The sequence below is a fragment of the Pagrus major genome, chromosome 6 (genome assembly GCF_040436345.1).
Source record: "Pagrus major chromosome 6, Pma_NU_1.0".
In the NCBI taxonomy this organism is placed as follows: Eukaryota; Metazoa; Chordata; class Actinopteri; order Spariformes; family Sparidae; genus Pagrus; species Pagrus major.
The window spans coordinates 9,600,649-9,620,473 of NC_133220.1; the positions used below are offsets into that span (position 1 = coordinate 9,600,649).

The 19,825-nt window shown below is 39.9% G+C and overlaps 2 protein-coding genes across 2 annotated transcripts; both read right to left on the minus strand.

The window, feature by feature from the left end:
* Nucleotides 1–259: 259 nt before the first annotated feature.
* phtf1 (putative homeodomain transcription factor 1) lies at nt 260–12,260 on the minus strand. The gene is made up of 17 exons (XM_073468011.1): nt 12,029–12,260; nt 11,670–11,795; nt 10,212–10,268; nt 10,045–10,114; nt 9,613–9,771; nt 7,844–8,024; nt 7,525–7,645; nt 6,510–6,707; nt 6,182–6,427; nt 5,804–5,932; nt 5,305–5,574; nt 3,744–3,875; nt 3,541–3,627; nt 3,147–3,302; nt 2,891–2,986; nt 2,102–2,227; nt 260–1,273 (listed from the first exon to the last, which is right to left on the minus strand). The coding sequence occupies exons 2-17, from the start codon at nt 11,697–11,699 to the stop codon at nt 1,253–1,255; spliced, it is 2,079 nt and encodes a 692-aa protein (XP_073324112.1). The 5' UTR covers nt 11,700–11,795; nt 12,029–12,260; the 3' UTR covers nt 260–1,252.
* A 1,613-nt stretch (nt 12,261–13,873) lies between these two features.
* On the minus strand, nt 13,874–14,839 carry LOC140998777 (olfactory receptor class A-like protein 1). Its single transcript, XM_073469152.1, has one exon. The coding sequence runs from the start codon at nt 14,816–14,818 to the stop codon at nt 13,874–13,876; it is 945 nt and encodes a 314-aa protein (XP_073325253.1). The 5' UTR covers nt 14,819–14,839.
* Nucleotides 14,840–19,825: the final 4,986 nt, after the last annotated feature.

Here is a 19,825-nt window from a genome sequence, read left to right on the forward strand (position 1 = left end):
TTGATTCATTTATGCTTCAAAATCATAAAAGAGGTGTTAAAATTATGTACGTATCATAAGTCGTTAGCAAGTAGCTCAGTTAGCCTCGGAGCTCAGTCGCCCTAGGTGACGGGAGTCTGCCTGCGCTGCTACCTCGGATGGCGGGGGGATTCACTGCCGATAACTGCGCTCAGCTAGACCCGAAATATTTTCACAGCTTCCAGGTAAATTGAGAATTTATTTCAACCAAACATGAGGTGACTGTGGAAAGACAGACCAAGACTTTTTAGGTGAGTTTTATTTAGTTTATGTCGAGTTTGAATGAAGAGTGTTTGACAAGTTAACGATTAACAATTACGACTGTCTTAGTCATTCAGACTGTGTACGGTTGAATTTTCCTGATTAGTTGAAAAAAAGCAAATGTTTTAAAACATGTCCTGTCTTAACAATTAGTGATTTTATTTTGTTGATTCATTAGTAGTGAACTCTCCTCCGCATACAACCCCCAGCTGAAACTACGGGGGCTATCAGATTATCAGGTTAGCATGCTAACTTCAGTTGACATTTCTGAAACACAATCCAAAGACATCTTTGAAATAACACTAACACTGTTGTTTCTTCCCATTCTGGTGAAAATATTAGTTCATTTTTTTTTAACATTTTAAACTAAAATTCTGGCCATATCTTACAAATTGCCCCTTTAACACAGCCGGTCGCTCATTTGATTTGACTGAGCTTCATTTCCTGCCTTTAGAGAGCCCATAACCTGTTTTACAGTTAATTGTACTAATGTACTGATGAGAAACATCAGCCAATAAAACTAAAAGAAAAACTATCTACATCATCATCTGCATTTAACTCATTTACATCTTTCACTTTGTGTCCACACATCTGTACAAGTCACATGAGGAAATCTGGATGCCGCAGAAGCCTGAAATGATCTCAGGCCTGAACTCACCGCTAAATTTAACCACATACTGAGGAACATTCTGGGGTCAAAGGTTAGGCACTGGGTTAGAGGCGTGGCTGATGGAAACTGTGTTGCCACACCTGCTGAGGCGCCAGTAAAAGTGTGTGAGCGATTGTCAGAGCATCTCAGGCTTGTGAATGACCGTTGAAACTTAAGACACACACGTTTCCGTCTGAAGGCACAGACAATGACTAATCTGTCAGTAGTTTTGCACTTTTTTTTGTAGAGGAGAGGCTTTCTGCAGCAGACGAGGGGAGCATCCGGTCTCCAGTGTCCGACTGTTAGTGGTTTGCTGTTTTCACATTAAGACTTGATTTTCCACAGCTGGAATTTAAGAAAAAGAGAAAAGAAGACATATTACCCTCATCGCACCGACATCAGAAGAACACAAACACATAATGAAAGGAATTAGAGGTGCTTGTAGGCGTATATGTGAGCTTTGGAGACAGCCATGCTAGCCGTTTACCCCTTCTTCCAGTCTTTATGCTAAGCTAGGCTAACAGCGCCCTTGTTCCAGCTACATACTTCTTTCAGACATAAAGTAGATCTTTTATTCTAACTCTCATCAAGAAGGCAAATGAGGCCATTTCTCAAAATGTCCAACTATTATTTAAAACATTTCCTGCCTTAATTAAGGGCAGTGTCAGTGTACAGTACATGTAATTAAAGGCTCTCTTTAGATCATTATCTTCATCAGTCATATCCTGGATTTTTTGCGTGACGCCATCTTGAAGCAAGAAGCTACTTTTAAGATGTCCCCGCAGGCTACTTATAACCCAAACAGCTAGAGCTGAAAATACAACAATAAACGGAAAATTTCATAATTTGCATTTAAAGGGGACTAAAACATTCAAAATAGCAATTCCATAAAGTTGGAGTATTCAAAGGAGAGAGATTTTCAAACATGAGTTTTAGTGCCACCACAATATCTGGATCCTACATTTTCCATTATGCAACTAACTGGTAAACACCCATGTTTGTTCTCTCCAGGTCTAAGCTAAATCTAACTTTAGAGCCAAAGATGACATTAAACAACTGTTCTCACAGGCGGATTAGTGCTTTATATTAAGTGACGTGTCCTTTTCATCTATGTTGTTCTGTCTTCTTGCACCAAGGGGTTGTACTTTTGACATTTAGCGGAAAGACTCTCACTCTGATGTTGAAGCCCAACAGGTCGCTGACCACAGCAGACACAGCGGACAGGATGACCACCTTGGTGATGTTGTAGATCAGAGGGTTCACAGTCAGACCCAGCAGTCTGAATGGAGTATCCAGCTCCTGTGGGAGGTCAGAGAGAATATAATGTTATGATGACATGCAGCTTGAGGCAAGGAAAGGGTCAGAGCCAGTATACTGTATATCATTTTGATTGCAACGAATTAATACGTAATACTTTTTGCCTCTTTTGGAGTATTTTTCTTCTGTTACACTGACATTGTAATGTGTTGTAGATGTGGTTTGAGACACAGTATCAATGAATTCTCATTATTCAAAGATTATTCGAATTATTACAAAAACTCTGCCTGTATCAAACTTTGACTGGATTCAAATACTTCAAATCAAGCATGCAAAATATTTTACACTTTGAAAACAACCCAATGTGAAAAGTTTTGGCTCTGCTGGTGGAAAACAGTATTTATTTATTATCTATAAGTATGGAATATTACTAGGATAAAAGAGTATTTGTACCACAGAACCACTGTCGATTAATCGATGAGTATTTCTTTAAAGAAAAGAAAATTTAAATTCTCTTCTTCCAGCATCTTAAATATAAATATTTTCTAAAGAAAATCACATATCTTTGGGTGGTGGACAAAATTTGAAAACCTCATCTTGGCCTTTGGGCAACACTGACTGAGATTTTGTCATGTCAATTAATTGTTTTATTGAGAAAATGTAGGAGGAGGAAATGAGGAAATGTAAGCAACATTTTAGGCTTACCTTCATCAGTTTTGTTGCAAGTTTCAAAACGTTGTTCACTATATTGAGTTCCTCTTTCTTATTGGGCTTTTTCTCCATCTTGAGATACAAATTAATCTGCAACAAAGAACGGTTTTACATTTTGTAAATCAAGACATAGTAATTCATTTAAACCTGCATTAAATGATACTGATTATGAAACAGCTGGTGGTGTTTCCTGTAGTGCTGACCCCACTGAGAAATAACCAGCTGCTCCATGTGTTTTGCAGACGCTTACCTGCTCAGTGAGCAGCACTGAGGAGTTGCTGTATTTGCAGTTGGTCTCTGAGCCCAGCGTAGCCAGCCGTAGCAGATAGAGGATGAGGGAGGAGGCCCACACCATCATCTCCCAGTTCATCAGAGACTCGAGGAATGTCTTGTGGCTGTGCAGAAGCTGAGGAAGGGCACAAGCAACTCTATTTAAAGTCTCTGTTGCTGTGAAAATGAGGATAAAATATATTTTATCTGACCTCTCAGGCTTATCTTCACTCAGGTAATATGATTACATGGTAACATGTTTGCTGCTGCCTTGCTGTTATTTCATCTCTATTCAACACTCACATTATTTGAACAAGGATATTAAATTTGTGCTCTCTAAGCAGATCAGATCTGTTCCAGCGGATATGACTGACCTGGGCACAAATGATGAATGAAATGGAAAGCGCCAAGAGGAAGATAGTGGAGACGATGACGTCAACCGAGCGCTGCGGCCCTCGTCTCTGCAATGAACAAGGAAGTTAGTGACGCACCACTGCAAACAAAAACAAGTCAATGGCAACCCCCACAGTGGTGAAAACAATGTTAAGTAATTAAAGAACAGCAGCAGAATACAAACCCTGAGGAAAGAGCGTAGTGACAACCACATCTTTATGTTCTGGACTTTCTTCAGCCTGAAATGAGGGATCTCTGATTTCTTGGCCTTGCGTGCTGAAGTGATGTGGCTGAAGAACTTGGCAAATAGGAGTCTCTGTTGGGAGGAAACACGGACACACACTGTCAGAGGTACAAAGCACGAGGCAGAATTTAACAGTCCTGCAAAGCGTCTCGTGGGTGATTCGTGTACAGTTTGTAGACACCACTTCTCAACTGCCACTAGAGGGAAGACCAGCATTAGTGTGGATGAAGTGGCACCTTACATAAAAAACCCATACAATTAATAATTCATGTTTTTTAACCCTAGATGTTGTTGCTGTGCCATACTGTATATTGTTCATTTCAGAAAAAGTGGTTTAAGTTTTTTGACACTATGTCCACACATTTTCTGTATTAACACTTTAAGGCTAATTTATAGTTAATTAAACTTTAGTTAATAGTTATTTCACTGTCAAGAAACAATTACATGCTTATAAACCATCTATTAAGCAATTATTAATTTTAAAGCCTATATTTCTTACATTTAGCTGATTAGGACCAGACAGATAACCTGATGAAGGTCTTTGTTCCAAAACATTGTTATTAAAATTCATTCTTGATTGCAAGTGAGGTGAACCGTGTGCAGGAGTTTTTGTCCTGATTTTGTCTATCCACAGGTGTGCAAAAGTTTTCCCCTGCTAATTTCGACCATAACAAATTAAAATTTACAACAAACTAGCTATTTGCAGTTCCTGTTTGCACTGTAACAATGAGTACAGATAAACCATCACATGATTAGAACTGAAACTGAAGAAAACTTCCAAATAGGGTAACTCTGAAGCACAAGCTGAAGTTATAAGGAAAACGTATATTCTTTCTCGACGATTTCTAGGAGGGCTCTAGATGTTTATCTGTAGTGCATCTCTGATTCCAAAAAACATAAATGCCTGAATGCAATCACTTGCAAACGAACTGTTTACAGACAGTTTTACAAAGTGTTTCTGAGCACATGTAGTAATATCCTTTACGCAACCATTCGTTTCACAAAGTGGTGAACCTTGCCCCATCCTAGCTTATGAAGCAAGCCTATCAGGGAAGCTCATTTTATACACAATCACGACACTATCACCTGATACAAATGAGCCTGTTTACCTGTGGAATGTAACAAACAGGCATTTTTGGAGCATTCAACAACTTTCCCGGACTTTTGCTGCTCTTGTCCCAACTTGTTTGAAACATGTTCAAATTCAGAAAAAGCATACATTTACAAAAACCAATAAAGTTGATGAGGGTAAGCCTTCAATATACACACAATTAGTTAGGGATATTGGGATATGGATGCATAAATGTGTGTGCATGGATATGCAAAAAAAGTCTAAAGAAATGTGTCACATTATTATTTGGGAACAAAAATATTCACAAAAACACACAATTTTTTTTGGATGTGTCACAGAATAAACAATCAAGTGAATCACTAAAATACCCTAATATCCCTAACTCATTTTGAGTGATGTTGATTTGAACAACACGATTTCAAAGCTCACCTGTTTGTACGTTCTCTCAGCCACACACATCATGAAGAAGAACAGCCCAGTGAGGCAGACTCTTTGCACCGTTGTGACGAGGAAAAAGGCATAGGCCCTGGCATCAGGAGGCCCCATCGCCATCTCTAAGAGCTCTGCAAGGGACAGAGAGCCGAGGCTCAACACGTCCAGATGTTGAGCCAGGCGGAAACCAAAGGGAAGCAGCGCCAGGGTGGCTGTCATCAGCCCACCAAGCACAAGGTAGCCCATACCCTGCTCCACCAACTTCACCTGAGAACAATAAACACGAGACAGGAGACATGTTATTATGATGCACCACTTTTATGCTGCTCAAAGCTACAGCAGAAGAACAGTGATAGTAAGATGTAAGAAAGTAAATAAGTTGAAATACGACACTTTACGTGACGTACAATTGTTTGGCTTTAAGCTCCTGTATTATGTAACTCCAAGTAATCTTTACCCACAAAAATAAGACCAATGTAAAGAGGATAATGTGTACCCGTGTGAGGATGATCCCACTGATCTCCAATACTGACATGTCTGCTTTCTTACACTCGCCCTGCTCCCATATTATGGCACTGACACGGTCCTTGGATGGGTGACATGCCTGAAGCCAAGACATCTGGTTCTGAAACAGACACAATTAATAACATCCAGTTTACTGCTTGTTTCCAATGTGGAATAAATGCAGTGATGACTTCTGCAATGGGCTTAAACTGGCAACAGATGTTTTTTGCCGTCTGCTAACAAGAAACGAAATCTCCCGGGAAAATGAAGGCTGACTGGCAGTGTATTAATACAGTTTACCAACATGTTGACTCTGGAAAAATTCTTTAATACAACATAAGACAAGAACAGTTGAGAAAGATTCTCTTACTCCGGTGATTCCCTGCTGTAGACTCTCATCGTCACTGCTCAGAGTGGTGGTTTGTGGGATTGTCATACCAGCGTTGTACCTCCCGTTCCCGTCACTGTCACTGCTCCCTGTCGAGGCGGTGTCAGGATCTTGGAGAAGCTCCTCCCACATTGTGTCGTCAGTGTCGGAGGCAGGACGAGAACTGACGTTCGGCCTGAGGCGCTCCACCTCTCGAGGCTTCGCCTTGATGGATGGCCCACCCCCTTCCTGTTTCCATCAAACAACTTATGTAGCACATATCTAACTACAGCTTAATTACTGTACTGTAAACTCTGCAACAATTTTTTACCTGAAGTCTCAATGTGGGTTTGGGGTTAGGCTTTAGATTTCTCTTCCTAACAGAGGGCACTAGGCCAGACGTCGGCAGGGTGGCAGCAGGGTGTCTCTCCGGATGAGGTATTGGATGAGTTACTTCCACTAGTTGTACCCCTTCCTCTTCCTCACTGGAGAGCTCGTCGGATGCCCCAAATCCTGACTTCCTTTTGTTCTGTGAGAGAACATCAAGACACGCATACATCTTAACAATGGCTACGTTTACCTGCACTGTAATTCTCCACTATTATTCACAATATGACAATAATCAGAATTTGATACAGGTCATGTAAACAGCATACTGCATTTGGTCCTTATTCTGAATGTTGCATTTTCCAATTAAGACATGAGTATTATTCTTGTGTAAGGAGCATTCTCGACACATGTATAGAGTACATTTGGAATATGCGCCTCAGTTGGGGCTTTTACAGCAGTTTGCGACACACGGCCTCTTGCCTGATTACGATCTGCTCTGCACGTTGCTTAGCCAACAGTTTGCATGGCTGGGGTAGAGATACAAAGCCTGTTTGTCTGGTTGGATTTAGCAACACACCTACTTTGAAACATAATGAAAGACTTGGATATCAACAGGTTTGTGAATATGAGCAAACATCACAATGCTGACCTTTCCAAAAAGGTGGAAAGAATGAAAGAAGGTGGCTCCACCGGTGGAATAAACTTATTTTAACACATCTACATTTTGCTGTGATTAATAACATGTTAGGGCACATTAATATGAAATATCAGTAGATTATTCATTTTCATTAGCCACGTAAATGACTCTATTATAGGAATACTGTCTTTTTCAGAATATAGGCAAAAAACAGAATTTTTTGTGCATGTAAATTTAGTCACTGTATTCCACAATATACACGATGTGCTTTTATCGATGTTGGTGTCATGTGTCTCCTGTATCGACACAAATTCAAGTTTGTTCCCATTTTGCTTCATACCACAGTTCTGATAGCGACAAGTGTGATGAGTGACTGTACCCTCCTCTCTTCGTTCCTGTATAATCGCTGGCTTTCTTCAAACTGCCAGGGCCCCTGCTGCTCAGTGTCCCCGCTGTCATTCTTTTCTTCTGATTTTTTCAGCCCTCTGCCCTTCCTCGGCCTGAAGGAGACAGAATAAAAATAACATTCAGTAACAAGAGACTGTAGATACACAGCATTACAAAATGAGAGTATCAGTGCGTAGAATAACTTCAGGTTGATTAAAGGTCTATCTGCATGCGTAATGTAACGTGCCAAGAGGTGAGAGTGTGTTGGTGAAGGCAAATGAGTGTGCAGTGCCTAACAATGAGACAACCACCTCCTCCTGCGCGCAGGGCTGGTGGTGCAGCTGGCAGCTGGACTGCCCGAGGGCCACCGGCTGGACTCGGTCGACACAATCTGGCAGTGAACGGTACCCAGCAGCAGCATCAGACACATGGGTCCAAACACCTCGCTGGCACTCGCCCCAGGGACCTCCAAGTACAGCACCACTGCTGCCACTGAGGGGAGCAAAACATTTGGCAACAGCAAACAAAACGGTCTCTTAGGGGAGCCATTATAACAGAATTCATGCTCACTAATGAGGTCTTTCTGTGGTGAGCAGCTGTGATTGGCTATATGTTTATTGTTGCACATAATTGAATGTACACTGTGACAATAGTGTGGCTAAATTTACAACATATCAACAACCATGTACTGTATTAATTTCTTTTAATGACTTTTAATGGATTTGTCATTTTGTTTCCAATGGTTAGCAAAGTCAAAAGAGAAAATCCAAAAACCCTTCAGCATCCATCTGAAGGATTTTTACTAGAATTGTAGTAATGTTTTCATTGAAGAACGACACACACTCAGAATATAACTGTGCAGTTAAAGTCTTTTAAACAGGATTCACAGTGTTTAAAGCATGCAGACTCTCTTTCTACTTTGCAAGTTAGCTTTAAGACCATGACTTGGCGTGCGTGTCCTGTTTGTTAATATATTATAGCACCATATTTATTAATTCTAGCTTTATTTAAAGAGGGGTCTATGTAACAATTTCTAGCAACACTTTTTTAATGGCCATACGTGAGCAGATTGTAATGTAATGTGAAAAATGAGACCTTCCCCGTCTCCCGGTTGTCTATACAAGCCTGTGGACGATTTGCTGATCAGATGAGGGGTCAGATTTTTGGCTACAGTCCAAAGGATGTCACTTTATGCACTTTTCCGAGTGCCTTGTCTCAGTGCCTCTCTCTGCTAGTCCTCCAACATAAACTAATGACCGGCTTCCAGCACAGCACGTAAGTTTAGCAGCACTAATACTAAAAGCAGTCTTTCCAAGATCAATCCTGGCATGAAGCACCTGAAAAACCAACCAGTCACTGGAGTTAAAAATTGACCAGGGTTCCAATGTTACATAGATATAATATATGAGGGTAATATTCTGATCAGGGCGTTAAAGATGAATGGATAGTAGTGATTATTACATCTCTCAGACAGAAAAGGCCAACTGACCTTATCTTTGAGGAGGCAGTGCTGAGTATTGTAGCTGTCACCAGTAATAAATCTCAGGGCTGAGCTGTAGACACAATCTGTCTGAATGTCTGGAAATTACGTCACCATAATCCAAAATAGCCAGAAAATTTAATTCAACAACCGCTTCCGACAGAACAAGGAACAATGAATTCATTTCTAAAGAAAGGGCCAATTTTCAGTAGCCCTTTCAATATGCGATCTTGACAATTGAGATTTTGAGACTACAATAATCTACATTTATTAATCTTAAGGAAACCAGAAATGTAGTTTTATTTCCATTGAGTTTCATCTTGAGACTGATAACAGCTCCATCTTTGTGGATTTTAAAACACATGATTGATTGGTACAGTAAACATAGAAGAAGCTGATGAACAGATTATTCTAAAGCTCAAACAATAAGCAGAACTAAATCTTCCATGAATATGAATGATGTCAAGACAACGCAGCAGGAGCTGGTTTACAATGTGCAGCCTGTTACTTGTACACTGGTTCTTGTCATTATGCAAATGTTTAAATTTTCATATTCAGGGCAGAGAGAAACTAACAACCCCAGTGTGAACAGATGCTAACCTTGCATGAAGTACAGCATGAGGATGCATGAGGAGACGGACTTGGAGGTCACCTGGATCCACCACTGGAAGAAGAAGGGGAACAGCAGCACTCTGACCAGACCCTTCCGAGTCAGAGCCGTCCAGGGACTCTCTGGTTTGGCTTTGCTGAATGTTGATCCTGAGTGGAGGAATGAGAAAGTCTCTTACACAACTCCATTAAAACCAATAGAAATATGACTCTATAACTACTGTTTGTTACAGAAACTGAACATACAAACAAGGAAACAAGCCGAAGACAGGCAGAAATTACATAGGCTGGTGTGGTGCGTTCTTAAGAGGGAGGCAGAAATGTATTTGTTATTGTCTAACCTTTTGTATACAAGTGTAGTAAAAGTGCGTGTTCTGAAACAAACTAACAACGGATGGAGAACTACTCTTCATCGGCACTCACCTCTTACTAAGTCGACATCGATGAGGTCTGGTTTGATGTGACCCGTCTTCCTTGGTTTGCTGTCCAAACCCTAGATAAATGGAGAGTAGTATTGTTCGATTGAGCGGTAATGCACAACAAAGATAAGTAAATGTTTATTTCTTTACAAAAGTTTTTAGGTTCCTTACATTTAGATCCGTCTGCACCAGAGATTTCTCCCAGACTTGTTGATCATAGGCCCCGATCTGTGGCAACAACACAAATTTTATCAATCAATCAATCAATGACCCTCATTTACAATGACATTGAGTCGAACAAAACAAAGCAGAGGAACAATAACAAGGAGAAATGCTGACAAAGTAAATGCAGTCCCATAAAAGGCTAGTAAAAACCCAAGGCTATTAAAAAACATTGGATCATATGATGAAAATTCAAATAATGTAAAATAACATTCAAAATACAGTCATAAAATAGTAAAAAAGTCACGATTAAAATAATTGAATGCAAATAAAATACAGTTATTTAAAACAGTTACAACTAGAGGTTGGAAGGTTGAAGATCAAATATGTGAAATGGCCAAAGGGTATGAAATTATTGATTTTAATTATGTGCTGTATTTTGTTCCAGGAGTCAGAGGCACTAAAATCAAAAGCAGTCCTTCCAAGTTCGGACCTAACATGTGGAACATATAGCATGAGCCACACAGTAGAGCGGTTCTGATAAAGCCCGTCTGAGAGATGAAGCATGTCTGACAGATAATGTGGTAGCTTTTCAGTAAGGGCTTTACAGATAAAAAAAGATACCAGTGAATATCACGTATTTTGGGTTTTTTTTTTTGAGGGAAGACCACCCAACCTCATCATATAAAATACAACTATGTGTACCATTTTGGGGGGTCAAACTGAAGTTGTTTATCTGAGTGTCTCAATAAATATATTGAGCTTTATGGCTGTAAAACCTGCTACAAACAAACTGGGTAATTCAAATGAAAGTATCTGAAACTGTATATGAACCACAGACATTTTCATCAAAATAGATCTACATAAACTATTATAAATGACATTTAAAAAGGTAAAAGATTGGACTTAGCAGTGTAATAGTTCACCAGCAGAAAACCCTTTCTTTTGCGCTGCGCTGCTTTTCAGACGTGTCGACACATGACTCAATGCAAATCAGATGAAACGCCTCAGAGCTCATAAGATGAATTAAAAAACTGCCAGTGAATCACAATTCTGCTCTAATGACAGCCTTGAGCCCTGACAGGCTTTTAAATACCTCGATACATGTTTACACATCTGGTAACCCACCGAACAGGTAAGAACTTGTTCGTTTTTGCCAACTTTCTTTGCCTTTTACAAAACAAGAGTTACAAAACAAAGAAAGGTAAACAGGGAAAAAGGGGAAAAGGCTGCAGGATGACTGGGGAGAGGTTTCCGCTCTTGAACTGGTGTATGTTTTCTTTTCCCTGACACATTTGCATTTATTTATATAAAACTTACTAAAAACACCTTTATCAGTATCTTATTTAAGGAAAATCAACGTGAATGGCTTTTCCCTTAAAATTGCACACGTCTAGTTGCTCCTGTGTAAATATCACAATATATCTCTTTAGAAATTAATTAAAAATGTGTGTCTTTTTGTCTCACCTTCTCTTGATACCAGGCTATTCTGGCCATTGTGATCCGATGCTGGAACCAGTGAAGTGGGACTCAGGTCATTTCACAAAGAGCTCAGGACAGAGAGACGACTGGGCACAAATCCAGATTTGTTCACTAAACAACAAGGGACACGGACACATTGACTCTGACAGAAAAGCCACACAACTACCACAACGATTAACAGATACAAACTGATTATAAAGTCGCACTTTACACGAATTATTACGGACTAGTTTAGCAACTAATGCTAAACTAAATCTGTTGACGTTAAACTGAACAGTTGTAGCCGAGTACAGGCTACTAGCTAACAATAGCCGCCTGTTAGCAAGAGGACAACGTTGACTTACCTGAAATAAAACAGTCGATTTGGCACAAACTGGAGGACACCTTTAGTAATCATCACAAATTGTTGGTTAAATACTCGGTCATCACTTTCAGGGGCGTTGCAGCAGCGTCTTGTTGTCAGATTCACAACTCACGTTAGCAACGCGCTTTACGTCAACGACCGCTTTTCGACGCGTTTAACGACATGTAAAACGCTACATTTATAAAGTTAACCTTCTCAAACAAATGTCTACTCGCCGATACTTTTATTTGAGGGGGTTTTGAACTCCTCTAACTTCACTGTTGTTTAACATTTGGCTCGGTCTTCCGCTTCCCTTTTCCGGGATTTGTTGTGCCTGTGTGTGGTGTTTTTCTTCCCTGCGCGCTGTCTCGCAGGCGGAGGCTGCGCTCGCTCAGGCTGCGTTGAGAGTCGTTTTCCGGAGATAAAACCGGCACATTATAAACCGCTACCATTGTTCTTGAACCTTGAATCGACAATTTATGTTCCACATTTTGTAAATATTTGACTGATGAAGCTTGTCACATACTCGTAAAGAGAAAGCGCTACCTGACAGGCAAGTGTGAGGACAAAAAAATACCCCTGTGCATTTTCCTGAAGTTATTCCCAACATTTCAGCCAATCAGAGCGCAGCAAGAGAGGTCGAGAGAAGCGGCTGGAAATAATTATTATTTTAAATTATTAATTAATCTGCCGATTATTTTCACTGTTAATTGTTTGATCTTTTTCCTAAAGACCAAAGGGAAATCTATAAATTCGGGACTGTAGTCAAGATTTCAGACAAGCCATTTACAACATCAAGCAACGTTATGTTTGACTATGTGCCAAAATAAACTTTTTAATCTTTTTTCTTCTTTTGTTAATCCTTTTGTTAATTTTACATTGTTAATATAATAATCTAACTTCTAAAATATAATTTTGCACTGCTCCCTGAACAGCTGCACTCCCACGATGCAAAGAATACAATTCTGGTGATGGAAGAAAAAAAAAAAATCATAGTTTTTTCAATACATTGTACACCTACACGGCGCCAATATACACCCATGACCCACAGACATACAGTTGTTTTAGAGAGATGTCAAAGTTATGCCACATAGTCAGGCACCAGCTATGATTTTCTGTGCCTTGTCCACACTCTGACTGGTCCGCGCTGGACTAGAACAAGCCACCGAGCGACTGCTGCCTAAAACAATCAAAATCTCATTATTTTAATGTATGTCTCTGACCTAAAACAGTCCAATTTAATGAGTTTAACTCTAAAAAAAGATCTGAACCAGGCTTTAAAAAAACTAACCGTGTGACATTTATATGACACTGTACAGTATAAACACCTTGTAAGGGACTATAAACCTTCAAATTCCCTGAAACAATGTTGAAGACTTGACCTTCATGTTCTTAATAGTGGCAACAGCCTTTTTCAAATAGCTTACGTATGGCCTCCAACAGCCCATAACCCAAAGATAATCAGTTTATGATCACAAAAGATCAAGAAAAGCAGCAAATTATCACAACGGAGAAGCTGGAAAGAGGGGATGTTTGGCAAAATGAATTAAATTACTTCTAAAGCTGATTCAGATAGTTTACTGATTGATTTTTATTTTTTGCCTACATACAAAATGACCATAAACCCCATTGCAGATGCATGTATATTTATGATTTCGATAAAAATATACAGAGAAAACCCTGTTACATCATTGCATGACTCTACAGTCTCTGACTACTTTCTAAAGGGTCCATTGCTCAGCTAAATGACAGTGATCTGTGCACCAGTGTTCAAAATAACAAAGTCTGAGAGTACGACTCTGCTGTCTTGCAGGTCAGTTGACAGCCTGTCAAGATAGAGAAGGACTCATTTGTCACTCGACTCCTGATTGTCTGCTGACGGTTGGTCTTGCTCGGCTGCACACACGATCTTGGCCTTGACCTTCTTGTTGGAGGAGATGATGAAATAGGGGCTGAGAGAGGCGTAGCAGGAGGAGAAGAACACCCTCATATCAGCCACCACTGGTGACACCTTCGCCACCGTCAGCATGTAGATCCAGATCACGTTATCAATCCCGAAGAAGACCATGTACAGAACCACCAAGGTGACGACTGTTTTGGCTGCCCTGGTTTCTGCCCCGGCTCCCTGCTGAGAGCGACGGATCCCTCTCACCTGCCGGCTGTGGCGGTGGAGAAGCAGCAGGATGTAACCGCTCGAGCCCAGCATCAGAGCCACGAAAGCGAAGTCCCTTCCAGAGACAGCCACCCCATTGATCACATAGGACAGGTTGTCTCTGAAGTCTACATGACAGAAGCCCAGGTTGAGAGTAAAAGCAGGGACGGTGCCATTTCTTGGAGCCATAGAGAAGAAAGGAGCTGCGATGCATATGGCCATGTTGAGAAGCCACAGTCCTGCAAACGTGGGGAGGACCAGGGAGGGAAGTGCAGGCTTCAACCTGGACAAACGAGGCCCAGCGGGGGCGATGGTCACTGCCTGAAACACACTGAGCATGCAGGTGATGCAGACTGACAGAGCCCGGCCGATACGGTAGGCGTAGATCACCACCTTACAGCCGGGGTCGTTCAGCAGGTCCTTCAGCCCAAACACAGTCATCGTCTGGGGGACGCAGCGGGTCAGAAGCAGCATCAGGTTGGCGAAGGCCAGGTGGCACAGGATCATGTCCACAGGAAGTATCTTGGGCTCGGTGTAAATGATGTGGGCGTACGCCAGCAGCACCACGGTGTTCCCCAAGATGCCCATACCTGTTTGCAAGAGGAAGGAGACGCCTTTGATGGTCACACACAGATCCATGACACCGAGGCCTGCACCTGGCATGACGTGCAAACAAGACAGAGAATCAAATGTCATGAAATCACTGCACACAAGAAACAGCAAGTTTAAACCTTTTTGACCAGACAGCCTCACCATGTATATAATGCTCACATGAAGTTGCAAGTCTGTTGTGCATTAGCTGTTTAACAGCCTGTGTAATTACAATTTATAGTCTTTAATGCCCCTCGAGATCACTGGCCAACAATGCAGTGTTCAGCCCACAGTTCAGTTTGGCAAATTAAAGCAACAAACTAAATCTGACTCAGATGGTCTCTGAGGGCAGCACTGCGAAGGCAACACGGTACCTCTGAAGGATACACACAAATTTTCAAGTTCCTCTTAAAAACAATAGTCAGGCACACATATGAGAGTTGAAATCCTTTTTCTTGCCGTAATCATCCTTAATGTCCGTACTGGCTGTGAGGAGAGCCCTTCCTACCATGTTTTCGAGGGAAGAGATGGACGACAAAATCCACAGTCCGGTTCTGTACAGAGATTTATTCCAAAGTTATTCTGAAGATATGAAGCCTTTAAAGTTTCAAGTCTTTGAGAAATTCTCTTTGTGTTTCCCAGAAAGTGTTTCCTTACTGTGCTGCAGCAGAGAGATCAAAACTCAAAGAGGGAATTACTGATTACTGGAATTACTAACTTTGATTATTGCTTTTTTGTTGAACAAGGTATTTTTATTAACAATGCAGAAAAGCCCAACATAGTAGGAACAAATGAACCAAGATCCAGTGCAAACAACCCCACCCACCCCTCAACATACAAGAACAAATAAGGAGAGCCTGACTAGTCAAAAAGAAACAGAGAGACATAATTAAAACATTTAAAAGAAAAAATTTGACATGCATGACACGAGTAGGGCAGCATAGTGTAATTCACTACAAGTTAAAATGGTTTCCAGGTGGCACAGAAACACAACGATGATCTCTTGATGAACAGCAGATCTTCTTCAATTGAATATAGTACATAACATCCTTAATCCATTGTCCATATGTTGGAGGTGAAGACTCCGTCCATTAAAGAGGCACTATGTAGTTTTGGAGAAGAAATTAAAACTCAGAATTTTGTTATTTACATTAGTGAGGTAATAACACAAACTCAGACATATTTATTTTTTCCATTACAGAATAAACCAGCTGTTCTCAGAGGAAAATAAGGTCCCCAGAACACTGTTTGAAGCTAGAAAGGTGGCAGGGTCCGCCACATATAAACAAAGTAACAGTATTAAAGTATTCAGTCATGAAAAGAGTTTGTTCATTTAGTTTTTTAAAATTTTAAAATTTAAAATTTGAAACAATAGCACTTGGACTCTGCTTAGGTTGACATCCAGAGGAGTTTCTCCAAATATCGCCATGGACATAGATGGAGCAACACACTGTCCAAATGTTTTTGAAAAGGTGCAAAACATAAAACCCCCAGAAATGTAATAGTTTTAGACACGATGAGAACATGTGGCACAAAGTGGCCAAGCAGTGTTTACACTGATCACTGTTAACCTTAGCTAACCGCGCTCTCGACCATGGCGGACATCTTATATTGAACAACAATGTGTTTAAGACAAATAAAGGATTAATAAATAGCTTTGTGTCGCATCACATCTGATATCTGTTCTCCAATATCTTCTTTCCATTTCTGTTTTAAAGAGTCCAAAGCTGCAAGGTTAGGTAGGCTAAGTAATTCATAGATTTTACTGTAGGTCAGCAGAGGAAACAGTCAGAATGAAATGCCATAAAGCTTCTGAGCTGCAAATATCTGTACAGGTATGACATAGGAATGACAAGTTTTATGTCATATGTCACATCTATTGCAGAGGGGATGAACATAGGGTTTTTTGCTGCTGGCTCAGCTAGTGAACGTAACAATTGGATTTGATCTGAAGAGATTATAATAGTGGCAATTTAGCACATAATACTGATAAAGAAGTAGGCTGGATAGTAGAGTGGATTCTCTTTCCATAATTATGACTATTGTTTGAAGGCAGACTTTAGAAATGTGAATCTATCCTTTAAGTTTTATTGTGAAATCCTTATATCTGTCATAATAAGAAAATTATTTTTTTCGAAGTGGGGGAGGGAGACCTGGCCAAGACAGTACACAAGTTACAGGATATTAAAAAGGTCAAAAACATAAGGACAGGTGAGGAATTAGAGAACATTTTCTATTTTGGAGTCAGATATAGAAGCAAAAGCATGACGATCAAACTTTAAACACTCGTGGCATAAGTCTGCAAATAACCCCTCTTTTCTCACATGAATGAAGGTGCTCCAGGCTGAACATCAATACAGCACTCCAGATCACTTTTTACACTTCAATGTTGCTCATCATCATAAAAAGTAATCGGCTGCCTCAGGTCACATCAATAACATATGTGAAACCTTATGTGGATTCTAAACTTGAGTGGCTTTCTAATTCCTACATGTCAGTTGTCAGTTTCTTTAGACAGAAAGACTAAAAGTCAGTCCTCGGAAATATTATAATGCTTTTCCCCCACGGAATTAAAAAATAGAGTTGAACAACCCCCCCAGGAGACAACAGTGTGCGGTTATTGTTGATGCAGAAGCAGCCTGATGATGCCTTGAATGAGCCATCAAGAGGCTTTTACATGCACAGCTGGTGCTTTCGCCCGCACTCTTCTCCTCCTTCATGTCCTGGGAGCGTGTTAAAAGACACAGAGGAGCAAGACAATTAGCCGTATAACAATGCATGTTTGCACTAATTGGGGGCAGAGGGACAATCAGCCAATATTCATTTATGTTCTTAACTCTAAGCACCGACATATGCTGCAACAGAAGTTTAACTCGCTTTTAAACAGTATCCACATGAACTTACATTAAAAATGCCTGCACCTTTTGTTCTAAGTTGCAAAATTCACACTGCATTTGGAAACAGTGCTGTTGGAGAAGCCTGTTTTCTCCTGGGAGTGGGCTTTGGGATAAAGCATCATCAAATGTGTTATTTCCCTGTGTGTTTTTTTTTTTTTTTACATGTTTACATGTTCAGAGAGCTAATTAAAATGGCAAGTTCAAGCATGTCCTTCTCTAGGGACTGCATCATATAACGTGTGCTGCATGCCAAGTTTAAAAATCCTGTTTTTTTTCCCCCCCGACATGAGATTTGAGTTTTTTGTTTATGGCTGATGTAAATTGTTTCCCCTTATTGCACTAATTCAATCTCAATTTTACATTAACTAATTCCATTATAATAATATCATTAAACATGAAGTTTACATCTGTATAACATAATACCAGTGTTGTAAAAAGTACCCAAAAGTCGTGCTTAAGTTCTACAACTTTACCATTTTAAAAAGTCATTTGCGCCTAATCCAATTAAGATTATTGCTCTGTTAATGTTTCTTTTTTTTTTTTGCTTTTATCTCCACTGTGGAGGAAATATGTGTACAGAGTTTGAGTCCAAGAGAATATCCAGACCGGGACAATAAAGTATATGGTATCGTATTGTATCATTGTATCGTCTCGTATTGTGTTGTGTCGTATCGTATCATATTGTGTCGTATTGTATCGTGTCATATTGTATCATATCGCATCATGTCATATTGTATCATATCGCATCGCATCGCATCGTACCGTATCGTACCGTATTGTATCGTATCGTATCGTATTGTATCGTATCGTATCGTATCGTATCATATCGCATCGCATCGCATCGTATCGTATCGTATTGCATCGTATCGTATCGTATCATATTGTAAAAGTAAAGATAATAATAGTCCTTTTGTAAAAGTGAGAGTCACTAATACAAATAGTACTAGAGTAAAAGCCTCAGGGTATCTGATGATAAATGTATTTCAGTATCAAAAGTATTTTTCTGGCAATAAATGTACCTAAGTATAAAAAGTACAAGTAAAAGTAAATATGTGTATATACTCTACTGGTCAACCGATTATCTGCCTGGCTGATTATTGGATCCAGTATTTAACATTTCTGATACAGCATGTAATCAAATAAAACTAGTGGAGTAAAAAGTAAAATATTGGCCTCCAAAATGTAATGGAAATGTAAGGTGGCAGAAAATGTAAACATTCAAGTAAAGTACAATGTTCTGGAGTTTTTTTTCTGCACATGCAAGAATAAATGTGACACGTCATATTGACTTTCTGAATATAAGAAGCCTGACAGCAGTTAATGATTTTGCATGTATAATTAAATACTGAGCTGCACTGAAATGAGACATTTTCATACTGTTACATATCACTCTTTAATACTTAAAACAAAAACAATCCTGTTTACTACATAACTGATCTGTCGACAGCCTTTATTGCGACATAATGTGCTGTATCATCTTAAATCAGGTCATTTCTCAAGTGTTTAAGTTTGCTGTTTGCATGTAACTCAAGTTAGTTCAGAGATATGTCACTTTTTAACCTTTTGCTTTTAACCTCTAAGTATGCTGGTGAGGGCTTTGGTTGGTGAAGAGGGAATATTCAGCGCACCCCTGACTGCGTCGGTTAATCTGTCCCACAGCAAAAATGTGGTTTAAGAGGCTTTTGGCTTAGCAGTCTCCTGTCTGATATTGATGGGCCTCCGACTCTTTATTTGTATTGAAGGGGAGGGGAGTGAAAATGACCTCGGATCACCTTAGAGTTTATGTGACTCCATTTCTACAGGATGCACACTTACTTTTTCTAAGTTTGTCTATAATGCTCAGTTGAAAACACCTTCCCCTATCACACCAGATCATTCATCAGTTTAGGTATCTGCCATCAGTTTCCTCTTTTCATATTATATGTTTTATTGTTGTTTTTCATTGTTTTTTTTTTTAATGCTGGCCTATCCTCAAGACTGTTTACCATCCGTTTCATTAAATTTCCCTTCGAGGACAATTAAGTTAAGTCTGAAGTGATATAAACTGTGAAGGTAAAGTACAGTGGTGGAGGAAGGAGTTTAATTCTCTATACTGGAATAAAAGTAGCAATATCACCGGGTAAAATTCTCCATTACAAGTACATTAAAAAAGTTATTT